Source organism: Corvus moneduloides, chromosome 3 (genome assembly GCF_009650955.1).
Source record: "Corvus moneduloides isolate bCorMon1 chromosome 3, bCorMon1.pri, whole genome shotgun sequence".
NCBI classification, from domain to species: Eukaryota; Metazoa; Chordata; class Aves; order Passeriformes; family Corvidae; genus Corvus; species Corvus moneduloides.
Window position 1 is genome coordinate 19,934,767 of NC_045478.1, and position 26,555 is coordinate 19,961,321.

At 37.9% G+C, this 26,555-nt stretch overlaps 1 protein-coding gene across 16 annotated transcripts in view; it reads left to right on the forward strand.

Moving 5' to 3' along the window:
- Positions 1-26,555, forward strand: part of MYT1L (myelin transcription factor 1 like) — a 315,791-nt gene that overhangs the window by 265,267 nt on the left and 23,969 nt on the right. For all 16 annotated transcript variants that reach the window (XM_032104530.1, XM_032104529.1, XM_032104533.1 and 13 more), the window contains 3 exons: positions 17,318-17,380; positions 22,753-22,836; positions 24,155-24,376. In XM_032104530.1, the coding sequence (XP_031960421.1) occupies positions 17,318-17,380; positions 22,753-22,836; positions 24,155-24,376 (369 nt within the window). The remainder of the gene's footprint in view (positions 1-17,317; positions 17,381-22,752; positions 22,837-24,154; positions 24,377-26,555) is intronic.

Sequence of the window (26,555 nt, forward strand, 5' to 3'; positions counted from 1 at the left end):
CTCTGTTCCTGCACTTCTCAATACTCAAATGGGCACTGTAGGTTATACCTAGCATTTCCAACCTCATGTTGTGTGGTGTTATGATAATGTCCTTTGTATAGAAACCCATCATCTGCAGCAACCTCATCTCTGTAGTCGCAATAAGTTTTACATATGGAAGTGGCTGGGCTTTTTCTCTGTTAGAATAACTCATTCAGACTCTGATAAGGTTGAGTCATTCCATTTTTCTCACTTAAGTTTGTCAACTTTTGTCTCTGAAATGGAAAACACTTGAGTTTTGTTTACATAAGACCCTTCATCATTGTTTTCATTACTCCGAGGTAGTCTTAAAAGCATGTACTCTCTAAAAAGCTCCTTAAAAGCCATCTGCATATCAGTATCTCTGATGCTGTGAAACGTTCCATGCAGGCACGAAATTGTTTGCATGAAGCACCTTGCAGAATCAGGACCTTAGTAAGTTGTCAATACTATGAAATGCTCTGAAATTAGAGGCTTCCTTTGCATAGTGGTGTCTACAACAGCCAACAGTTCATGGCCTGTTTCTTTATGTACTTAATTATCCAAAACAAAAGATAATAGTAGCTTGTATTTTTTTACTGTTTGGATTTGAATCAGTATTTAAAACCATTTGCCACTCAGTTATTACCAAAATAGCCTCAATTCAGATGAACATTCACTGAATTAGAGAATTTTTTTGAAGCAACCGGTATGGCCTAAAGAGTCTAAACTTTGCTTTTGAAGGAATGTAAGTGCTGGGCATCCACATCCCTGCAACTTCTATATGCCTAACTTCGAAAGTGAAATTCAGTGTCTGCAATAACAACTTAGGCAGTTTTGATGATACACTCCTTAGTTCCTAGCTCTTCACTAATCACCAAATATTTCAGTGTGAATGTTTGATGGTTTATTTTAATTTTTGAAACTTTTCTCTTGTCAGTCATTCTAGTGCCATTCTGTGCAGTTTCTAAGTAACTATTCTGAGAGGAGCACTTAATTGTGATTAATGATAAATGAATTTGTTTAGCTATGTTAATATGCCCAATGAATCTCTCTAAGGCCTTCTTGTCTTGGAGTTTTTCCATTTGTACAGTTGCCTCTGTCTTCCTTGGGTTTGGTCATACTTCTTTGTCATTTAACTTGTCTTACATAATTAATCTCATTCAGCCTGGCATTTGCTTGTAATCAATTCAAGGGTCTTTTCTTTGGCACAATTTGGTAATTGTGCAAACTCCCATTGTGATGTTGATCATTTTTGCTTCAAATCAACAGATCATAACCAATTGCTCATTCCATCCAGATCTGCAAAGATCTGCAACATGATGCTGTGGTATATCCCAAGTGCTGAGGCGATCCCGATGGGAAGTTGCATAAACTGTACAGTCGCTAAAAGGGGAATTAAAAATGCAGTGTTTTGCACTTTCTGTGTTTGGTCAGACTTGCCAAAACCCTTTAATATATACCCCAAAAATAAAAGCAATTTTGTCACTTGAAGTCCTAAACATGATTGTCCGGATCCTCAGTTGGCGTAAATTAGCATAGCTCTGCTGCCTTTGGTGGAGTTACGCTAAGATACAACAGTGATGATCTGGGCAGATGCCCTCAGCTACTCTCTTGGGTTAGCATTCATGTTTGATTGCCTTATTTAAATTTTTTGAAGTTATAAAATTCCTTGCATTATTTGGTTTCTTAAAATGGCCAGTTGCTAACTCGATTATGTGGTGTCTGTATCTGCACAGTAACATCTGATTTTGCCATGCAGTTAAGTTCATCTCTTTACTTTTATCTCAGTGCTATTGGGACTTTATGTGGCACACATTTTTTGCAGCACTGTAGTATCTATATCAATGTTTTATATCTCTAAAATATCCCATATCCCTCATAAACACCTCATCATAATCTTCTTTTACAATATTTTTGTATTCCCAGTAAGTGGAATTTACATTTGCTCATCTGCATGTAAAAACTGCTCTTCTACCCTAACACACACAAAATTTCCACTGCTTCAAAGTCTGTTGATTTCTCTCCTTCCACAGATAACAGCACTGTGCTCTTTCAGCATGGCCTCAGTTGTATGAAACAACCTTAAATTTTGAGGAGTACTTTAACACTGGCCATCATTAATTATTTTTGTACGCTTGACTGTGTTTCCACTGTACTCAGCTTCAGCAGTACATATTTGCTGTAATAAGGAGGCAGAGGAGGACTGAGGTTTAAGCACATTACTCTTATTAGGTATTATTTTTTGGACTGTGGAAAAGGAAAAAAGACAGACCCTTCCAAAAATGTATCTAAATAAATTATATTTAAGATATAGTTTCCATAGTTATAGTATTGACAGTTTCATTCAAATGAGCTGTAAAGTAGTCAGTCAGAGTGATATTGAAAACGCCTTCTTCAGGCTTCAGTTAACAGTACACTGAGATGAACAGAACCTAGTTTCCAAATTTGCAGACTGCAAATTAATAGGGACATCATTATGAAAGCATATGATCAGTTAAAAGAGCTATAATTTATTCAAAATAGATTAGATACCCAAGTATTTTTCTTCTATATTAAACAGGAAAAGAATCAAAACATACAAATGCAGTTTATAAGAAAACCAAGTCATAGACTTTCTTTTCTTTTTTACAGGTAGAGAACTATTTTTTCTAGGTTAGTCTGGCACTTTTCTTGAATACATTGTGCACACAAAAAGTATTCTAAAGAATTACAAAATTCCAACTTACTCCTTTTACTAGTAAAACTATGAGCTTAGGGTTTTTTATTTTCTTGTATAAACTGATGATAGCTAAAAGAAATAAAATGATCCTGCATTAAATGCAATCTACTGAATGCTGAATTCAGAGTTTAATAAGTAAAAAACCAATTGTTTTTGACACCATGATCAGAATCCCTATTTCAGTAATGAATCAGGCATGATGTCAGACAATAGGTAAAAAAATTTTTAAAATATTCATTATTTCTTACAAATATTTGTATTTTTTTTCTTCTAAATCCCAGAGTTATTCTTTAATGGGGACTGAATTCAGTAACTGCTGGGCGTTTCACAAATAAGATTTAATTTAAAAGCTGTGAATGTTGGTTATGCTGGACACTGCAGAGAAAAATTGCTGGGTTTGTTCGCTGTGAAGAAGAGTTGAAAAAAAATTACAGAAAAAAAACCCCAGGGAAATCATAAAAATTTATATGAAAATAACTGAATAATTTTTTAAAATGATAGATTATGGGTTTCTCCTCAAGACTTCTCCAGGAACCATTGTAGGTGGTGGTTTGTTTTCTTCTGATGCACTAATCAAGAAACATCTGTCAGGAAAGCGTAAGTATTTTCTAGAAGTATAGGTTTAATGAAGGAGGGCCAAGGGCCTTGCTTTTGAATAACACCGAATACAACTTTTGTTACTTGAGTGTGAAGAATCTGAAAGAATGAAATTATTCAGAATTTTTTTTCTTTACTTTTTTAAACCAAGTAAGGTTTAATCCTCAACATTCCCATTCACAGGAAAAGTCCTTCAATGGTTCTAATTCTTTACTGAGACCTAATCCAAAATCCTTTTAAGTAATAGAATCATAGAAAAGTTTGGGTTGGAAGGGACCTTAAAGATCATCTAGTTCCAACCCCTCTGCCATGGGCAGGGACACTTTCCACTAGACTGGGTTACTCAAAAGCCCCATCCAACCTGGCCTTAAGTACCTCCAGGGTTGGGGTATCCACAGTGTCCCTGGGCAACTGTGTCAGTAGAACACCTCCCACTGTCTTTAGCTGGCTTTGGATCGAAGATTATGTTCTGCAACTTTGAAAAGCTTTCCCTGAGCAGCATGTTTTTACTGGAGTGAGAACAATATTATAAGGCCAAATTCCATGTAGAGTTTGCACTTCTTCCACTTGACAAAACCAGTTTCAGGTTGATACTGGCATAGACAGAGCCCTATCATTATTTGTTTTTAAAGAAAAGAGTATTTTTAAAGTTTAATTAAGTATTGGTAAGGAAGTTCTTAACTTTTGTTGGAATTCTATTCAATAAAATAAACCTCTGTAAATTAAAAATTACTGATATTTAATGCAAATGAGAAGTAATTTTCTGAAAATTTTGTATGCAAAACTATAATCCAGAATACTATGTTTAATAATAATTTACCTGATTTTAATACCATTTTTTTTGTGTTAACTCTACTGAAACCAGAGTAAGTGCTGCTGATTCACAAATCATAATAAGTAAACACATCAGGACCACATATCTCCAATTTTTGCAAAATTCTTGTGCATGTTAATGTACCACAGACCAGATGTGTTTATATCTTCATATAAGGTCTTACATAATCAAAAACAATCTGAAAAATATTTTTATTCCATCTTAAAATTCAGAAGGTAGTGGGATTGTCTTTAAGGCTAAGAAAAACTTCTTTTTGTCTGTTCATGTCAATGAAGATACTTCCATTCAAAGGTAAAGTAAATGTAATGAATAAGATATTTATCCAAGGGGTGTTTTTTCTTACAAACTTCCCTCACCATAAAAAGGGGAAATTGGCTTTTTTTAAAGATAATGCCAATGGATTACATTCTCTGCAAGAGATACAGTTAACAACAATAAGTACTGGGAAGTGGCAATCCATGGGACGCATTTCTGTAAGATGTAGTTTGCTGGATAACTTATTCCACAGTTGACCTTCCTCTGAGCCTATATTAATAGTGAAATTAGTGGTTTTCCTACATCTGGATGGGTGCTAAGGGGGGGGGGGGTATTATGCCTATCTCTACTTCATGCAAGAAGGTTAGTAAGATGTTCTTCTTCCATTTCATGTATAGTTGAGGATCCCAATCTCTGAGCTAATCAAAACAGAGAATTTTTACTGCAGCTAGGTTCCTGCCCCACGTAATAGTCTTCCTAATCCTTGTCAAGGGGCTTTTAATTAGCAGGAATGGTTGCAAGGATCGTGTTTTTTTAAAAAAATATTTTGGCAGAGTTTGACTAGAAGATGTAAACATTCACTCTGGTAATAGAAAGCTATGATTCTTCTTCACCAGCCTGGAAAAAGAAAAGTGTTAATCAAAGTTTAGACAAGGTTTGTATCAACACTAACCAAGTCGATTAGAAATCAGACTAAGGAGCAGTAAATAGATGCTCAGGGTTATTTGACCATAAGAACACTAAAACAGGAAGTGGTTTTGGAAGTTTATTGGTTTAAAAAAATCAGAGGGAAACCTTCTTGTAAAAGTAATGTAAGACAAAGTTAGCCCCTCGCTTTTCTAACTCAGTGGTGCATGGGAGCTCTGAGCCCTGAGATACAACAGAGCCCAAGAACTGCGTGCAGCCACACAGGGCCATTGTCCTGCACGGGCCTTTATCCCTGGCTGTAACCTCCAACCTCCTTGCACTGTGCAGCTGCTTGGGAAACTATTTCTGCAGCTCTCAGACTGCAAACCTGATGTAGCTCCTTCATGAGATGTTTACAATATAAACCAAGCTTGCACTGCCTTGTCCTGTGGAAGTTGCAGAAGGGGAAATTGTACAAAAGCATGGACTTTCTGCCTTTTTCAACTGAGAAGAAAGAAAGGAGGGCCAAAGTAAGAAAAGACATGAGGGCATATCCCATGACAATGAAAAGCACAATTCATTCTCAAGTGCTCTACTTAATGATGCCTGGGAACACTTGCATGGAACTGGAATTATTACTTAAGTGCTAATCAATACAGTCTCAGATTCCAACAGAAAAATGAAGAGTTTAGCTTGAAACAGTTCTAATGGTCTTATCAGAGTTTCCTGCCCTCACTGAAGGGATGTCTCCTTTGTTCTCGTAATGTGCAAACTGACTCATCCAGTCTGACAGGTTAGGGTGAAATGACACCAATTTCAGGTTATTGAATACTGTGTTTACAGCTCCGTTGTTTCTTTTACTGCTACCCAGAGAGCTGCAGCATCCTTTCAGGGGGAGCAGGAAATTCCAAAGCAGAGGCAGACAGATGCTCAGAGTACAAGCTGGGAGTATTATCTTGGATACGCAGTTCCTCTCACTAATCAGGATATTAGTTGTGATCCACTTCATCTACCACACTAAGAATTTCTGAACATTCATTAACTCTGCAAGCTGGACTTCAAAATCATCACTTTCAGTTGTTGAGAAGAACATGTATGAATACAAGGAAATACACAAATATTTTGAATTTATAAAACTATACAGATAGATTTGCTGATGGTTGAACTTGAGCTATCCAGAAGTGACTGGAATCAAGTAGAATAATAATGCATGATCTTTCTGAAATAGTCTCTAACTAAAGGCTGCATCTGTACTGCCAATAGGAAGCCAAACAGTATTCTCTCTGATACAGTTTTTTAAGATGCATTACAGAATTACAAAATCATGTAGACAGGGATATCCAAATGTTAGCTAGTCCAAGCTCCTGCTCATACCAAGTCCAGTTGGAACAGGTTGCTCAGGACCATATCCAGTCAAGTTGTGAGTATTGCCAAGGGTAGAGTTCCCACAACTATTCCAGTGTTTGACCAGAGTGATTTTTTTTTGTTGGGTTTTTTTTCATTTATAATAAATTGGCTTTCCCATGCTGAACGTTACCCCTTTATAGGCTGTCCTTCAGCCATGCAGCTCTGAGAAAACTTTCGTTATGCCTTCACTGCTCCATCCTGTTTGGTATTCCAAGACAGCAGTAAGATTCCCTTACACTTTTTTCCATAAGAATGAGCAAGCTAACTTCCTCAGTCTTGGATATCAAGTCCTTCAGGCCCAAAACCGTCTGGCAATGCCTTGTAGCAGTGTGAACCTTCACCTTAGTATTTGTGATTCTCAGAGTGCTGGGAAGAAAACAAAAACGTTGTATCCTCCTAAGTGTTACTTCATTACATCTGGTTTGCCTGCCCAGTGTCTACCAGTGGAGTCTGCCTCCAGGCAGTAGGATGGAATACTTGTTGGGATGGGCATAACTGTGGTATTGCCCAACTGTCCTCCTTGCAGACAGGTTCATAACTAAACTCTCACTAGGGAATTTTCCCTTCAGTATGAATTAAATATGCTTACTGCATGTCTGAGGTAACTTAGTGCTCAATAGTGAGGTTATACATAAGATTCGTGCTCCACACTGACTCTTAAGTCAGCCTGATGAAAAATTAGAGCAATTTTGAGAAGTTTTCAAGAATTAGTATAAAGTCACACAGAAAATCAGTAACAAAACTGGATTTCCCTTAGCTGCACTGTTCATTAGCCTTCTTACTAGACCAGACTGCCTCTCACAGTCTGATATAATTCACACTCAGTATTTTCATATTTCTTCACTTAGGCTTCTGACAAATGTTTTTAGGCCTAGAGGGAAAAAGCTGCTTGTTTTCATGAAATGAAAACTGGAGTATTGTGCTCATTTGCTGTAGATGCTTCACCCCAAAACAGAAAGTAGTATCTCTGCTTTATCTGTCTGGGAAAGCAAAACTCTTTGAGTTTGCTCCCTTTATCCAAATGTTAGCCTGTCCCTGTTACTGGATAGTATATGTTTCCAGAGAGAAACACAAACATGCAGAAGACATGTAAATGTCCATCCAGCGTAAGGAACTTCATGCTACATTAGCACTTCTCAAGGTTACTAATGAGCACAACACAGTGACTGCATCTGGAGCAAAACATAACTCTCAGCCTTAAGATGGAATTAGTCACCTAAACGCATTTTACACCAAACTACTCTTTTTACCTAATGTTTCTGAATGTGCACTGAAAATCGTGTTTTTAATTGCTCTTTTGAAACTGGAGTGGAAGAAAAAAGTTGTTAATAGTGAAGAAAATCCCAGCCCATTACATTTTTTGTCAGTTGGATTATTTTAATGGGCTTGGGGGTTTTTTGCAGACTTCTTAGCCTTCATGCTGCCCTGGGTATATTTCCCAGATAACTCAGAGATGTTTACAATCCTACTGATTTATGGCTTTGCCATAATGCTAGGCTGAGAGAACTCGCATTAGAGGCAGGACTCTTGCTTCTTTCTTAATTATATAGGTCTAGAAATATTTCTTAAGCTTGGTCTTACACACTAATTCTAGATATACCATTTTGAAGAAGAACATATAAATTGGACTTTCTTCATGCTCTTATTCTTTCCATCCTTCCCACTCAGCCTTTTTTTCCCCCCATCCATTTGATCCAACTGTTTCCTTTCCCGTGATCTTGTAGAATCCTTCTCTTTGTTGTTTGTGCATGCACAAGTTGAACAAGAAACAGATAAATAGAATAGCTAAGGAATGGCTAATGTTGTCTCGTGCCCAATCTCCTACCAACAGCTTCAGTGGATTGTTAAGGCCACAGACTACATGAAAGCTGGTAATCTTTTTTTTCCTCTGCTTTTGGCAATCCTAATCTGATAGCTTTTTTCAGCATTCCTTGCTGTGATGCTGACCTTTTGAGTATTCCAGATTCATCGGTTTTGCAGTCATTCCAAACCTCCAGGAAACTCACAGGAAGTGACAGCTTCGAGGTCATACTGCTGGGCCCATCAGGCCCTTTGGTAATTGCTTCACCTAAGACAAGATACACAAAGCACAAAAGAGCAGAGCATGGGAGAGGCAGCAGCATAGAGATGAAAATTCAAGAATTACTCTGTTGATAATTTTAAGGTGTTCAAGGTAACCATCAGGTTACTGACTATAGTTGACATTCCTTATCAGGGGAAAAATTACTTAGTTTAAAGAGTGAATTTTCAAAGTACTCAACATTCAGCCTAATTTTAATTTAATTTTGAGCTAAAACTCCCATTTACATCATAAACAGAAAAGTTAGACTGGTTATACGAGCTTTTGAAGACACCTTTCAAGGTGAAGAATACCAAAATGTTATACCTGTGTTATTGTCTTCAAGTGCTTCACTTGGACCCATTGTCACATGCAGGGAGCTATAGGAATCCTGTCACTGGCTGTATGGCAAACCTGGACCAATCTTGCTGTGTGGTGACTGAGTGGCAGATACTCTTGAGAGGCTTAGTGGTTCCCATATTAATAGACCAACCAGGAATAGGACATTCTTCTTCAGAGACAAATGTGTCCACATAAATTTACTGAAAAAAGCTGATGTGGGTTTTTGATTCTTTTTTTTTTTGAGCACAGGCTTACAGCAATGCTATTAGGAGACGAGAATCTGCATGGCTTTGTTCCTAGTTGTAGGGCATGTTACAGCTATCTTCTCCTGCATTTTTCTCTGTGCCTCCATCATTTTATGTTATTCCTTCATATACTAATGAAGCTTTTTTTCCAAAGGCTGAGCTGTTTGGAAATGAACATTTGAATTTGCATATGTTGGAACTGATTCATCAGTGGTGCCAGGAAGTGCTCTCTGCTGCAGGGAGGGGATCTGCAGCTGCCCGGTGCTGCCTCCAAGGCAGGCGATGCTGGCAGGAGAGAAAGCGTGGGCAAGGTGCCCAGGGGGAGAACTGATTCACAGCTTCCCCGTGGCAGCTTCTGAGCACAGAGCACCCCCTGGGTGGTGCACAGAAGCTATTTCACATTAGGCACATACCCTGCCTTTGGCAACTGGCATGTTAAGGGGGTATGTGCTGATGCTAGATATGAGAACAGCGGGCAGCACGTCATGGCACTTGCTGCTGGGAAGCTGGGAAGCCCTGACTGGTAGCAAAACAGGCAGCATGCAGAGGTGGTAATGGAAGGCACAGGAATATTTTTTCTAAAGCAATATAATTAATTTAAACTCATTGTGTGTATCTGTGCATTCAAGTGCAAGGCAATATTTTATGTGCCAGCATGATGCATTTTAGACTGTTTATAGGAAAATGGATTTCAGTGTAATTAAAAAACTTATCATGTTATTTCTCACCCCCACACAGTTAAAAAAATGCAGGAGTGCAATATAGATAATAGCAGCAGCTAAGGACAGAAAAAACAGTACATGCAGAAAATCAGGGAATTAATTAAATTTTCTCTGAGGAGAGGAATATGCAGTCAGCCAGTGCTAGTTCAGAACCATTCCGTTGCTGGGGATTTCTAGAGGCAAAGAGAAAGAGACAGAGCAATCTCTCTGCAGAGATACAAGAGACTGAAGTTACTCCATGAAGCCTCTGAGCCAAAATTATTTTAGTCTCATGCCTGGACTAGCTCCACAGGCCTGGCTTTGTTCCTTCATGGATAGAAAGACTGTATGATGAAGGTGGCAATAACAAATCTTTCCATTCTATGCTTCTTTCTGATCTCCTATCTGTACTTCTCCCAGTGTCTTCTGAGAGGACTTAGTAATGCCCCACCAGGAGGTATCCTTGTTTGGATCCCCCTGATCTCCTGTCCACTCTTAACTGGAACTGCGTTGGATCCAATGCCAAAAAAACCCCTGACAAGATGGAAAAAGATTTTTCTAAATTCACCCATTTGCCCTTCCACCACAATTTTTTGCTGACTCTTGTAATTTCCTGAAATCCTCTTCCTTTATATGTGCTTTGGGTTTGGCATTTAAATTTCCCTATTACCTCCAGTGAGACATGTGGAGAAGTAATATTTAGCACTTTTGCTAAAACTAAATTTCAGTGATTGAGTACTCCTTCTAGGTAGAACAAATAGAGAGACATAATTAACATATGAATCTAAATTATCTAAATTTAACTTTTTTTTTTTTTGGCTTACAATGCATCTTTATGAAACTTTGATATTTATAAGGGTCTGACTTTGCATGGTCATTATAGGTACATTTGTGAGGATTGGAACATAAATTTAGCCTTGAACATGAAACCATAGATGTAAGATCTCCTTGAAATATTCATTATCTGCATGACTGTCTCAGAGTTTATGCTGCCTCTTGAACCAATTCAAATTACCTCAAATGAGCTCTGCATGCAATTTCCAGAAGTGCCTGGTGTTAGCCTGTTTCTGCTCCTTTTGAAGCCAGTGATAAAGCTCACAAGGACTTTAATAAAAATAAGAGAGGGCAAGATACTTAAAATGACTCATTGAGTCTTGACAGCCGATAAATTCTGTATTAAGGTTTCACACACAGCACTTTCTCCTCTGACACAAGGGCACAATGTGTACCCAGTCATTTCAGCAATGTGAGAGGACCACAAGCAATGCAGACAGCAGGAATTATAAAATCATCTGGGAGAAAAGAGCAGGAGGACAACAAGGGTGATGAAAGAAGAGATAATGGGAAAAAAACCAACAAAGATGAAGGAGGAAAGAAGAAAGAAACATCAACTTCAAGGTTATTAGAGATCATGAAAGGAGGAAGGATGAGGGAGGATCAGAGATTGAAGACATCAGCCAAAGGGGACAGAGAAAATAAAAGAAGCAAAACAGAGAAAATTTTAAAGAGTCAAAAGAGACAATGAAGAAGAAAAGGTTTTGGGAAATGAGGGAGTAGAATGCAGAAGAGAAGTGCTGGAGAGGAATATGGATGGAAAGCAAACTATGGAGCACTGCAGGAAAAGGACAGCAGATTGAAAATAGGGTGAAAGAGGCACCAGGAAAGAAAATGTAAGGAGTAAAATAGAGTGAAGAAGTATGTAGATATGGCACCTCGCTGAGGAAAATTAAGGGAAAAGAAATCCATCCTAACAAAACTGTTTTTCATTGCAAGTTCATAGATAGGTTGTGTAGGTAGAAGGTTTTTGTCTAGGTATCTAAAGAAAGTATCATCACTGGAATTCCGAAATCAAATGGTATGGTAAAAATAGACAATAAAAGACAACAGGATTAAAGTGGAAAATATCTGTATTCATACTGGAATTAGATCAGACAACGGCTTTTCTGTGCCATCATGAGGAAAAGAATCAGCAGCATTCCCACTTCACATACTTAATTAGAGCTTGAAAATCTACCAAAATACCTGGGCCTGAAAATAAGATTTTTAGATATTTATACATCCAGATTGCTTTCACAGAGCTGGCTAGAACAGTAATGGCTGGGAGGCATTGCTGTGACTACTAAGAAGCATAAAGACAAAATGAGTTGCTGCTATCTGTCCATCTCCTGCTAAGGCGGTGTTCTCATAACAACAGCCACAACACTGACTTACTGACACACCTGTGGCCGAAAATCTGTGCTGAGGACCACACAGCTCTGTTCATGATCTTGTTTCTCACCCTGGAATGCTCCCTACAGGTTAGTGGTGAGTGGCAGAGGACGGAACTGGAGGAAAGCTTGTTCTCTCTTTTGGCCTCTTAACTAGTTAAAAAGAGGACTTATATGTCAAAAGCAGCAAACCTGCCATTTTTGACAAGCCCTCAAATTCATAAAGGGATAGACACACAATAAACTTACTATACCCCACAGAAAAAGCAGTTTTTAATTTGACAGAGCTTCTTCTCATTCCTTCCCTTTCTTGCCGTCTCCTTTTTTTCTCCTCTCTCACATATTCAATTCAGGGAACTGCAAACGCAATTTCTTTACAATTTTACTTCCGTAACCTTTTGTTCTGGGACTACCTCACTAGAAAAAAAACCAAAACAAACCACCATAATTTATGAATCCACATGCAGTTTCAGAAGACATACAGCTTCTTAGCTGCAAACAGAGCAGTGAATAAGAATCTATACTTCTAGCATATTTTCCTCTTCTGTGTAAAGTAATTTAGGCTCTTTATTCTCCAATTTTCCTCTGACAAATCCTTCCCTTTTCCAAAGCAGTATTGTGAGATTTTATCCAGTAATGTTTTTAAAATACTCAGATCTTCAGACAAAAAAATAGAAATGCAAGTATTATTGTGTCTGTCTTCCAGCCTCCCAACCTATGAATTCCATTCCTGGTGATTCAGTCAAATAAAACAGAATCTCAAATAGATGGAAACCACCACACAATAAAAAAATTCTACATTCTGCTATGAAAAAATCCCACAGGAAACAATTATATTTCTCTAGCCTTTCTGAATCTTCAGTAGAAAAATCACACCTCTACTGTGTAGATTGACAGCATGGTCAAAATAAAACAATGGGAAAGATATAATTTTCTACTAATCCCAGTTCTTTTGCAGTGTGGAACATTCTGAAGAACCATTCTGAATTTTTGCACAGTTTCCTGATTTATTCCCTTATTCAATTTGATTTTTCTTTCGCTAGCTACATCCTTAAATAGTTACAGCTTTAAATAGTTAATTAGTAATTTATAGGATATTCTCTCTGATAGACTTATACTTGTGTTCACTTTCTTCACAAGGGAAGATTGGATGCACAATGTAGTAGGTACTAAGTGCTGTAAACTACACAGTAAAGGTAACATCAGTCTTTAGTGCTGATACATCAGCTTACTGATGATGGGTCATGAAAGGTATTTTGTAGGAAGTCATTGCAATTGGCCAGTGTGAGAGAGATTGATGGTTTAATTCTTTTCCATGGGAGCTGATATCCTCAGCACAAAAGTAAAATGTTGAAGTACTTTTTATGTCTTTATCAGTATGTTTTGGATCTATTATGTTTTAAAATAATTTGAAAAAGTAAGTCAACCAAAGTCATACACAATAATGAGGACAAAACTATTGCAGTTCTGCCTTTGCACTTTGTGTAAAATCCTAATTGCTCTCATGCTAGTAAAGCTGTCAAACTAAGTACGTACACTACATGTAAGCTTATCTTGCTCCTGTGGACCTAGATAAAAGCCTAGGAATACAGGTTTAAATATGGGTCTTATTTGTAGTGCCCTATGCTGGTGAGAGCTGGGGGGTCTTGTGAGCTCAGGTTTCAACAAGACTTTTAACCATTGGCATTTGGACCAACCCTGCCAGAGCTCATTTGGGCATTGCATCCATTTCCTCCCCAGTCCCAGGAACCTCCCTGAGTTCCTCAGGCTGCCAGAATTTTAATTGCTGCACACCTTCAATCTTTCCACAGTGAAGAATCAGTAGCAGAGCTTAAGTGTATTTTTCTCAATTTAACTCTCACCTTTTTTCTTCCTGCTATTGAATCTAAGCCCAATACTGAATCCAGCTGCCACAGCTGTTGTTGTTCTGCTGCCTGCCCTACTTTCTGCTTCTGCTTATTTTCCCAAAAATGCTTCTCTCGGATGGTCTGTGAAATGAATGGGACATCAAGGCACTGCTAACTGCATTCCGCTTCCCTGACAAGCCCTTTCTTTTACTGGATGCCCTGAATTTGTAGTCAAGTGCTAGTATTCTATGTTCTGAACGTCACTCTTCAGAGAGTCAGTTCCTTTTGTCACCTCCCTCATTACAGTACTAAAATATTTCCTGTGCTGCAATAAGCTATTATGTAGATTCTACAAATGAGTTTCTGATCCTGCCAAATTAGATTTACTTTAAGTAAGCAAGGAAAACTGCAGCTCTCTTTTTCCACATACTCTGATAGTCATTTTCAAAGTTTCACATAACCTGCCTCTTACAACCACCTGTGCATACGTTTTTCTGGCACTGTTGTATGTATATATGATTGATTAAGTCAAATATGTATAGGTAGTAAATGATAGCAAAGTAGTAAGGTATGTGCAAGTCTTACATATGCTCAGATATTTGGAAAATACAGACTGCCAATTCCAATAGAACAAGAACTTAGGGTTGTCTCCTTATCTAATCTGTTTAGGATAGCAAGTAAATATTGTAATTGCTTCATAGTTGTAACAGACTGCTGCATATCTGCATCCTATGTGTCACATTCTTAGAAGCACTTCCCATAGAATGGAAACATCAAGAAATATAAGTGTTTCAGAGTTTTAAAATGTTCTTACGAAGTGCACTAAACTCCTATTTCATCTGTTATATGAAGGTAAATATAAGCTTATGAGATTTGAAAACAAATATTATAGTGCCAAAATCAAAATTTTAAAGGTCTTTCTGAAATCCTTGCCAACATAAAGATCTCATCTGGTTTAATCAAAAGTAGGATTTTAAACTGATATGAACTGTGCAAAGCCGTTTCTGAAGATACTAAATTAAATTTACAGCAGGGTGATTTCTTCTTTAGCTTCAGTTGCTTAATTTTTTTTTTTTAAACAACACAGAAATAAGCTAGCTTTTAAATTGTGTAAGACTGTCCAAATGGTTGAGGTGCAATGGTCTTATTTTGAGACTGATTGATGGGATATACTGGTGCATCTTAAAAATCCTGTTTGTTAAGACACTATTAATCATGCTGCCTGTAACGAAAAGTCTTGGAAAAGATGAGAAAAACATTGTTCAGTTTTGCTAATAGCTTATCCTTGAAAGGATAGAAAGTCTGGAGAGGAAATTGGTGGCTTCAAATCATGGGTTCATAAAGAAGAAATCATTGTCGTTACCTCAGACAGTCTGCAGAGGAATATTCCCATGGCTCTGGGTTCTCCTTTAATCATGTAAATGCCATGGACAATTAGAGCCAAAATTTAGTCAATTTCTTTAATTAATTCTTACCCCCGTATCTTTTGATTCAGCATCTTAAGAGGCTTCAGTGATGCAGCTAGTCTTGATAGAAATACAAGATAGACATTACAGACCACTGAAGCTACCTAGCATGGAAAAAAAAAAAAAAAATCACATGAAGCAAGAGATTGTCTCTCTGTAGATCTCAAAACATTTGCCTAAAAATAAATATAAATAATGAGAACATATATATATATAGATATAGAGTATTTAAATTATAAGATATCACGTAAGATACCCTGACCTCTTATTTTTTTAAAGAAATAACCAAAGTTAATGCTAGCCATGTGCAACCGCAACAAAGAATGAAGGGTAGGAGCCATATGGACTGAGTTACGACTCCTTTATCAAGGATCATATTTTTACATAATTGGTATCAGAAGGATCTATGCAGAAATTACAGGCTTTATATTTCTATAAGCAGAAAGATTGATGTGTGATGTCAACCTCTATGTTGGTCTTTAAGATATTAAGAGCCATGTTAAGACACCTTCCATGCAAGACCACAGTCATGTATTTGGTCCTGTGCAAAGACAAAGCAAGAGAGGAGAATTGTCTCTAAGCATGTTGTTTAGATTTCTTGTCCAAAGTGCACAGCTTCTTTGGGATGAAGAAGAGAAATTCAGTGTTGTAGGGAACCCCACAGATTTTACCAGCTCACATCTGAGAACTGCTACCGTATTTTAATGTTTTCTATAGAATAACTGAGTGGGTCCAGATGAAGATTATATGGGAACTTCATTGAATACATTCCAGTTTAATTTGTCTTTCAAGGTATCAATAATCATGTTTGAAGTGTGGCCCTGCAGAGCTCCTTAGAAGTAGGTAATGCTCACTAGCTTAAAACAGCTAAAATTCAGCTTAATGGAACTCGACAACTCAATTGCACTGAATTGTGGGTTGCTTAATTCCTGATTTTAAGAAATGTTCAAGTCTCTGCAGAAACCTTGTGAAGGAAAGGTTTACCAGTATGGACCAACTTTGAGGAAAGCAGACATGTAACTAAAGGGTGAAAGCCAAAGTCTGCATGAACTCCTGATTCAAACAGTGAAAAAATTCAATGTTATAGAAATCTTGTGTTTTAGAATGCAACATCTGAATTTGTGAGCAAGCTTTTTTGAATTTGAATGCTTTCTCCAAATGAAGCTTTAAATAGCATAGCTAAAATTCAAAACTCAGACTCAAGAAAAGTGACTTTTTGGAATTCAAACAGCATTTGTCTGTTCAGTAAAATGCATATGAATTAATTCTTTGTCTTTTCTGTGATTTAGTATAGCAGTTCAAATACCAACTAATGATTTTTCTTAGCATTCTAATGTAGCTTTTTCTGTGATGATCACAATCATCTTTGCAATGTAGAAAAAACCATTTTCTTTGATGGCTCTAATGTCATTCCACTGTTAGAAATTCCACTGAGGGATGTATAATTTCTGTCTGGTGCTGTAGCTTGGTGTTTGGGTGGGTTACCATTTCTCTGCAAGAGGCCAGCATTACTTCCCTGTCTACACATTTTGTTTTTCTTAGGCATTTCCTTTGCTTCATGGAGAGGTGAAGGGGTCTCTTCATGGTGCAACCTCATGACACTGTGCAGGGGGATTAGAGCAATAGCTCCAGTGGAAAAGAAAATTACTTGCTGAAATGTTAGCCACTACCTAAGCATACACCATGGGGATAGTCCATTTGCTGTCAACCCGACTCATTCCTGGCAGTGTAAGGATGCTGGATTGCTGGGAAGTCTCCAGTAATCTGCCTGTACTTGAGATATCCAGGAAGCATTTGAGTGGGCAACTGAGGAGTAGCAAACAAAAACATTTTATGAATGAAAAACTATGTTTGTCCCTGGTGTGGAATTAAGCTCAGGTTTAGCAATGGTTAGGGGTCCCAAAGGCTGGCACCTGAGGAAACAAGGACTAAGCCAATGAATATTTTTAAATGGGCAGTTATGTCTTTCCTGTGAGTAACTGCTCAATGTCTCTTCCATTGTTATTCTAGGTGTCCCACCCCTGGGTGTGATGGCTCTGGGCATATTACTGGAAATTATGCTTCTCATCGAAGGTATGTAAAGACAAGGTTTTGTTATTTAAATCAAATAACTGCAGGGCTAGAAGGTACCTCAACTGACCTAACCACTCTCTGAATACCGAAGTAGGATTGAGTGTTGCACAGACATGCGTTGGTCTAACTCATATTAACCATTAATGAATAACATTTCTCAGCTTCAGCATTACTCACTATCCAAATAGGCGGGAACATTTTTGCTAATATCTAGCAAGGTCTTTGTACAAAATAAATTCAGTTTTTCTACCTTCTCTAGTAGCCCAAGGAAGCAATTCAGCATTCATGTTTGTTGCTTTACATTCTGAACGACTTTACTCTTCACAGTCTGGACTCAAATCCTACTCCTGCATTTTTTTCCCCACAAATTGTATTTCCTGAATGTTCATGTCAGTCTCTTCCAGTCTCACTTCATATTCCTTGAAATGCAAAATTGGACCCCGTTCTTTACCTCCTCTCCCAGATGAAGCCTTACCAACTTTAATCAGCTTTAAACCTCTTTCATCTAATATGTACTAGTCTTGTTAGTACATTTCAGAAAAAAAGTTTGGCTTGTCCTTAAATTGCAACACATTGTATTACATCAAGCCAGAAGAATGGAAAGAGAAATTTACGGATGAAAGCTGTTACCTTAACTGCCTAAACTATAACTTTACCAAGGGCCAAAGAACACTTCTCATTCACTAATTAGGATATTGATCAATTGCAGTGATCAACTACCACTGTAGAGGTAATGGTATAAATGCTCTGTAATTAGCAATTCCCCTGTGGCTATTTGAAAACTAAATCAGTAGAGAAGAGCTGTGCCATATTTTGTAAATATCTATCTACTGTTTAATCAAAGAATAACAGTGAATAATAGTGTAGTCCATCTCTCTCATGTTAGTAAAGGCTCTTTATTCCCACACAGGCTAGTACTGTTGAATCTGGGTATTTACTTTTGTCTTGGTTTTTGAGACAAAACTTCAGGAGGAAACACTCCGGAATGAGTGTTCCTCCCTGTTTCCTCCATCAATGAGACAAATGGGTCACAAGAAGTGAAAGTGGGAAGAAGAAACCAAACTGTTTATTAACACACAAACAAAACAGGGTAGAACAGGATAAAAAACCCCTTCAAAATACAACAAATTCCCGGAGAGGGAACAGACACCAGGACTCGGACCAGCCAGAGCCACCCTGCAGGCCCGTTGGGGCCACCCCTGCAGGCTCCCCAGACCGGCAAGGAGGGAAGGGAGGCAGTGAGGCAAGGGGAAGGAAAGGGAAAAAAAGAACAAGAAAAAAACCAACAGAACCTTTTCCCAGCTAGCTGGAACACAAAAGAAACCCAAAAAACAGCACAGCGCTCCCGGCACACTCCCTCCCGAGCCTCCCCGAGCCCCTGCCCAGGCCCTGGAGCCCCTGAGCCTTTGGGCTGAGCCGTTCAACCGCCCCCTCGGGTCCGTGGCTCCGGCCCCGCCCCCGGGTCCATCGAAAAGGCACAGCATCCTTGGGCATTGAGCGGGCGGTTAAGGAATAAAGCGGCTTCATAACATCACCCCAGGACAACTTTCTTCACCGAGTCCCTGTAGTTTTACAGCTGGCTATAACTAGTCAATATACAAATTCCCAGTTTAAATGTATTCCCACTAAAAGAAACAAATAGTTCAAAGTCAAAACATAAACAAAATAAGAGATTGGGAACATACCATATTTTGTGTACTGTGAAAATGAAAGATCACAATATTGATTTCTGTAATGCAGCATTAAATATCAAAAATACAAATAACATTATAAAGGAGAAGAGATAAGCATTTTAAAAGCACTTACATGATGCAGGAGATTAAATCACACTTTCAGAGGGATTTAAGGTCAAATTTAGAGCTACATTTCACTATATGTAAACTTACCAGCTAACACTCTACCAACATTATGCTTGTTGTAACTCAACCCCAACTTCAGGGAAGCTATTTATGTGTTTGATCATCTATTTAACCAGAAGCAGGTAGGAGAGTGAAGATGCAGAAGAACAGTGTTGCTAACAAGAAACCTGAAAGCTGGCGAGGTTGGCAGGGGAGAATCACTGAATGTTGACTCATTTTTTAAACCCTTTCCCTGTGCATTGTCTCCTGGCCACTATACGACTGAACTGGACTGGACCATGAGCTGAATGGTGTTACCTCCTTTTGTCTGTAAATTCTTACATTCTTGTATTTCTGCAGATGACTACTGGACCAAGTTTTCATTTGATTGTGCAACATAATTAAGTACATATAAAGATATAAAAAGTAATTTTACAAAACAAAGAGATACTGCATTTGTCTAGTCCATTGGAATTTAACACATGCAGCCTTTTGAAATGCTACCGTGTCTATATTGACCACATAACTCCTTCATTTCTCTTCCAAAAAGGCCTCTGGCAACCCCATGTCTTTGGCTGCCTGCAGGCACAGAAGCACTGACACGTAGTCAGTCAAGTAACATTTTCTTTGCTTAAATCCACAGATGTCCCCAAGAGACCTGTCACATTTACACAGAGCCAGCCTTACCCTGTTCAGATCATGATATCTGTCAAGGCCATTTCTGAGGTGGGAGGCTGGCAAAATGAAATCTTTTAAAGGGCAGAAAACCAGTAGCCTAAATCTGGAGCTGTTAAGCGTGAAAGACCCCACAGCATGTTGTCAGTTAGGCTTTCTAATTCCCAAACTGCAAATTAGCATTTAGGTCTGTCTGTATCTGAGTTAGCATTTTTGTTTGTATTTGATACCATCAGTTACCACCCTCTCAGTTTCAGAAGGAAGGGAATGACAAACTTCTCTCGTAAATGGCTGCCGAGATGCCTGGGTATCATCTGTCTTTAAAATGGCTGCTCAACAGCAAGCACACATGAGGCAGATTTCACTGCCATAATTCTGCAGTTCCACATACCGCTTCAATTTATGCAAGAAGTTACAGCAGCATGTACTGCTGTTGAGCATCCCTCCCTGTCTTTTGTCTTCATATATGAGGAATTAAACTCATAGAAAAATGAAGTACTATGCTTACCTTGTAATAGCTTTGGTTATTATAGGATAAAAAAATTTAAGCAAAGGCTCATACTTGACATCTGTTTTCTCGATGGATCTGCTGTCAGAGGAAAGATGAATTAATCATAGCCTCAGAAGCTGTCTGTTGGAACTGTCTGTTTAGAAGACCTGAAAGGTCTTAAAATTTCTAATAAATCATAGTGGCGGAATAGAAAGATCTATTACAGAGAGATGATACACCAAAATACCAATAAGTAGGTGATAATTAAATTGATTTAATATGTAGAAAGCTTTAAATCATTAGTCAAGGCAGAATTTCTTTGTTCAGATTTTTTTATGAAAATGTCATCATCTACAAGAATACCCATCTGTACACCTACTAAAAAAAGTACTGCTTTCTGAGTAATTTCTATTAACTGTTTACTTTTCAGATGAAAATTCTGATTATTCTCGCACAGTGAGTACAACTAGTCTCAGAGATAAAGGAGGGGTATCTTTAACTCCCATCCCCTCCCCTTCACTTTCTGCAGACCAGGTTTTATGCCAGGCAGTGAACCAGCCTGTTTCTGAACTTTTCCCTTGCCCTAGAGCCAGCTTCCTCTTATTCTGAATCCCTCATACTCCCTTCCTCCTACTTCTTTCTTACAGGCAACATTATTATTTTTGAAGAAAATTTTCCTTAATTGGCTCAGGCTTTCTCAGATTTAGTTTGTACACAAGGAACTATGGTACTTTGGTATCCACTGTGCAAGTTGGAGTAAACAGCAGTTTGCTTTGAAAAGGAAAATGGTTGCATTTAAAATGAAAAATGAAATGGGATGAGAGCACAGATCCATATATCAGAGTGCAGATGCCTGCTCCAGTAATGCTGACATGATCCCTGGTGTGACACTGACCCCAGGCTACTAAAAGTCTCCCAGGCAATTCTAAGAAATGATTTGGGACTCAGTGTGGGTCCAGATCATTCTTCACAGACAATACAGGTGTAGCTGTCCTGCTTTACAGAGACAGAGAGCTTAGCTCTACAAATGTGAACTTTCTGGTCTTGGGTCAAAGCAGCAGTTCTAGGTTCCTTCTGTTTAGCACTGTAGATGTAGCCATGATATCTCACTAAAAGTTTCTAGATAATATACGTTGTCCGAAATCTTGTGGCAGCATTTCTCTCTTTCTTTAATTGACTTATTTATGACTTTTCAACATGTAAACTCTGGTTTTGTCTATTCTTCATTTTCTAACACAGAATTCTGCCTGTGATTGCATCACCTTTTTCTCTGCTTCATCCCCTCAGTCCTCACTGGTTTTGACAAGACAAAATAACTGAAAATTTTGTTACCACTTTTTCTGTCTCTTCTTTGCAAAGACAGGACCTACTACACAACACTCAAGTACCTTTTGTCATGCTGAAAACAGAAATTTAATCTTCTATTTTGTTTCTTTCTCTAGGGAAATTTTTCTTTGGTGACACTTCTTTGTCTCGTGTCAACGCTTGAAGGTGTTCTACTGGTGGATTTCTTTTTTCAGTGTTGGTAGTTAAGATGGGAATAACACTTAAATAGAGGACAAAGCATGGTTTTTTCCACAGACGTTCTTGTATCCTCAGATACCAACTACCTAAAAAAATCTTTAAAAATCTGTTAAGGTCATTGTCAAGTCTACTAAGTGGTTTCTATATTGAATTCTTCATATGCAAAGGAAAGATGAGCTTGTGTAGTTGAAAACAACATTCTCAGTCTTTAGTTAAATGTAACGTTGGTTAGCCTAACATATAACTTCGTCTCTACCAAATCTTTCTGTCTGTGTAAATTCTGAGCACTTGAACTCCTTCTCTGGAAGGCATTGAAAGCTCTGAGCTCTGTCATGTTTTTATTCAGTCATTCTATAGGATTCTTATGTGATGTTTGAGAAGGTTTGATAATGTTTCTAATGTGCTCCCAAGAGAAATCCTTAGTCCTACGAGGAGATACTCCTGTCTTTTCTATTCTTCCGTCCCTCTCAGACACAGAGGACATAATGTCTCTCAAGCCTGAAACAATGGCTTCTATTCCTTTTAAAGATGCCATTGCTGCTGCTGAGTCAGCTGAAGGAATGATTAGGCAGAGGGTTTAAAAGCTGTCTTCCCTGACTCCTCGGGGAGTTTCTGTGCGTGTGGTCTGCACAGCGCCAGCGGTCCTGTCGTGCATCACAAACCCACACGCGCGGATTCCCCCTCGTGGTGGCTGCTGCAGCTCTCCTAATTTAACCCACCTGAGCTTTGATTGTGGAAACTGGTCAGGATTGCCTATTTTGCCAGTTTCTCAGATAGAAAGTGTATTCCTGTAAAGTGTACCCAAGAATGAAAAATTGCATTCTAAAATGTTTTCTTTCACACAGTCTTTCAGGCTGTCCACGAGCAAAGAAAAGTGGAATCAGGATAGCACAAAGCAAGGAAGACAAAGAAGACCAAGAGCCAATTAGGTGAGAACAAATATTGTCAAAGGGCCTTTGTGTGTTTTATAAGGTGTTATGTATATTCAGGTTTTTTTAAGGCATAAATGTTATTGTGTGATAGTTATCCAAGAGTAGATGACCACATTGATTTCTATGAGCAAGTCTAGTATCTGTGCTTTTTTCAGCAAAGAATACCTCAATAGTCAAGGATACAATCTTATATAATTTAGAAATAGTTTAAAATTCTTCATTTTCACGATATTAAAAAATCACTTAGATCTTTATCTCCTGAATTCCCCTTAAAGATGTTTGTATACTACAGGCAAACCATACATGCTAAATAAAGGTTGTTATGGAATTGAGTGTTTATATGAGACTGCTGCAATAAATCTGATTGTTCATGCAGTTTGCAACAGAAACAAATGCCTACCAATAGGTCTTGGTTTCTTCTTGGAAGGCGGTCTGATATCAGTGGCCACTGAACATGCTTAGACTATTCAGGACCAGATCCTCAGTGGAGAGTTGCAGCAATATTTTAGTTCACAAACAGTGAAGTAATTGGCCTTTAGTTTAGACATGTTATGTAGCAACACACTAAAGAAAAATTTACCATGATTTTCTTTAAACATTTCACTTCGAAGATTCTAACCTGTTCCTTCTAACCTTGGTTATTTGGTTTTTAGCAGAATTTTTTAGCTTTAACAGAGAAACTGTGTGTGGGGATTCCCAATTAAGGAGAACCATCAGATGAATACAGAACTGCCTTCATTGGTCTCTGGGCTGTAGCACATAGTTTGATATAATCAAAGAGTGGTTAAAGGAGATGAGCATTTCTAATGAGGTGCTCTGATCATGTCATAATTAACTGTATATATGTGACGTTTTCATGACTTTGGACAAGTCTTCTTTGGGTTCCATACCTATAAATAAAATGTAGCAAGGATTATACTAAGTAATATTCTATGCTAAGTAGGGTTTTATGGGCAATTTCACTGCTGATCAGAGCTCAGTAGCAAACATTTGAATTCCACTGTGATGTTTTACTGTGATAAACACCTGCAATTGGAATACGGATCTCAGTCCTTTTGTTGCAATGGCATAATGTCAACAGCTGTGACTGAGTCTACTGGTTAGTCTCCTTGGAATTTATCAAAGAACTTATTTTTCTTCAAATTATAAAGTTCTGCTTGTAATTTTACCCACTACAGGGTATCTCGACTACTTTTGCCACCACAGTGTAGGATTATTCTTTCCTTTTCATGTCAGGTTTATTTAGACTTTATTTTAGAGGCTACCATGTATAATGTCAAAACAATAAAGTTTATCTCTTCTATCTGCTATCCAGATGTCCAGTTCCTGGCTGTGATGGTCAGGGTCATATAACTGGAAAATACGCATCCCATCGCAGTGCATCCGGGTGTCCTCTTGCTGCCAAAAGGCAAAAGGATGGATACCTAAATGGCTCACAGTTCTCTTGGAAGTCAGTGAAGACGGAAGGAATGTCATGTCCAACACCAGGATGTGATGGCTCCGGACATGTCAGTGGTAGTTTTCTTACTCATCGTAGGTGAGTAACTATGACTTACGTTTTTCACTTATGTTTATTATTTCAATAAGATTTAAAATACAGCTTTTTGTCATGGCATTTCTCTGTTGCTTTTGAATTTCATTATTTATTACTTCAAAAAATAATCTGCTTACATGTATTTGTAGGTAACTGGAAATCCAGACACACAATTTTTTTTAATGCAAGCCCTTGCAGATACAGACCTTCATTTGAATGTATAATATACAGAGAATATTAGGGGAAAAAAACATGCATGACTGTAACTGTAAGTTTCCTATTGCTTTATTGGATATTTCTGGACAAATTACCTTGGGGCAGACTTTGTAAGACATATCTGAGTCCCCCCGATTTTCAGAGATGTCAAACACATTCTTGATTCTCAAACATCAGAGCATGGAACTGAAGAATTTCAGGAAAGAGTTCCATAAAACCAAAGTACTTTTATTCATTTGGTAATGAACATGCTTGTTTAAAACAATATATGTAGAATATGGAACAGTATTTAAAACTAATGAAATGTAAATATTTGACAAAAGAAATACAAAGCTTGATTTTTTCATAAACTTGACAAAAATAAGAGAGCTTTGATGATAACATTTTTCATAGCTTGTAAAAGCAGGAGAAAGTGGCCAATCTCTTAGGGATAAAACTTGCTGCCATTTTAGATGTTAGATGATGAAGAAACAAGGATTTTTTGGAGCTCTGGCAGGGAATCTAGGCCTGCAAATGAGTATAATGTCAGAGCAAATTTCTTATTATATAATCGCTAATATAAAACTTTGTTACTTCAAATATGTCAAGTTGATGTCCCTAATTTGTCACCCTCTCCAGGCAGACCTCAGTTGAACTTCTGTACCCTTTAGTTAGCTAAACCAATTTGATCTTGTTTTATAGTCAGTTCTAGATACAGAGGTGAAAAGTGTACTTCTTTCTTCTCTTGCCTGTAACTATTTCCTTTGATTCTTTCTTTGACAATCCTTTGTAGCTTCACCCAGAAGCCTTACCCTTACTTCAACCTCCCAGACTTTGTGCACATAGTTCCTATTTATTGTTTAGGCTCAGAGTTGTTTTTCTAGTCAGTGTTTTATGGTACCTACCGTGAAGGGATTCTGGTATGTGACCTGAGGTGTTACCTGAGTTGTCAAATGTATTACACAGCCTGCAGCTCTCAGAGGCTTCAGGAAGTAGGAGGTGTAAAACTCTGACCATTTGTGCAGATACCACATGAGGATTTAAGTTTCTGACTTTTAGTAAAATATCAGTATTAGTGTTCGTATTTCAGTTTAACTTTCTTCATAATGGTGTAACATTTATTTAACTCAGAGAGATCCATCATTAAAATTTTGAATTTATGTTACCTTTACTTAAAAGGTACAATATAATTACTGGGAGATTGCTTGCAGGGAGTATTCACATAGTACTTATGGTCTCAAGGAGAAAATTCTTGCAACAAGAGTAACTAACTTCTAAAAGAAATGTACCGGTTTAACAGTTTAAAGGTCAAATTGTGGCTAGAGGTTTTTTTTTTAAAGGAGTGCTTTCATGAAAAAAAAAACCCCAATGGAGTAACCTAAATATGAAATTTAGCTGCAGAGCAGCCATGTGTGTTTTTCAGTACCACTATCTTAAGTAGAAACAGAGACATGTAAATGGCTTACCTTATAAGATCAGGTTTTGGGCAAAAAGGCCCATTGTTAGAGGAGAGTACCACAAGATGAAAGGTTTCTTAAAAAGATGGATGGAGTAAATTGATCCTACTTAATTATCTTGGTGTAACAAAGGTCCAGTATTCTAAATTGTGAGCAAATGGAACAACTTCTTGAAGCTTCCATAAGCAATGGCAATATTAATAACAAGCCATATTATTTTAAAAATATTATTAGTTCTTGTAGGATTCTTAAGGCTGTTAAAAATGCGTGGTGCATTTGCTCACACAAAAAAAAAGCATGTGGAACCGTTTTAGATGCCTTAGGGTTACTTATATGGCCTCCAGCTGCTACTCAAAAAGTTAGGTCCAGTGTAGTATTTATCAGCCTTACTGCTATATCTTCTCCAGTGGCATTTCATGCCTCTATATGCACAACTGAATCAAGCCCTACGTGTAGGATTGAACTTCAGAACATTTCACCTACCTTAAGAATGTGCTTGTATGCTTGTAGGCTGCATTTACTCCACTTCC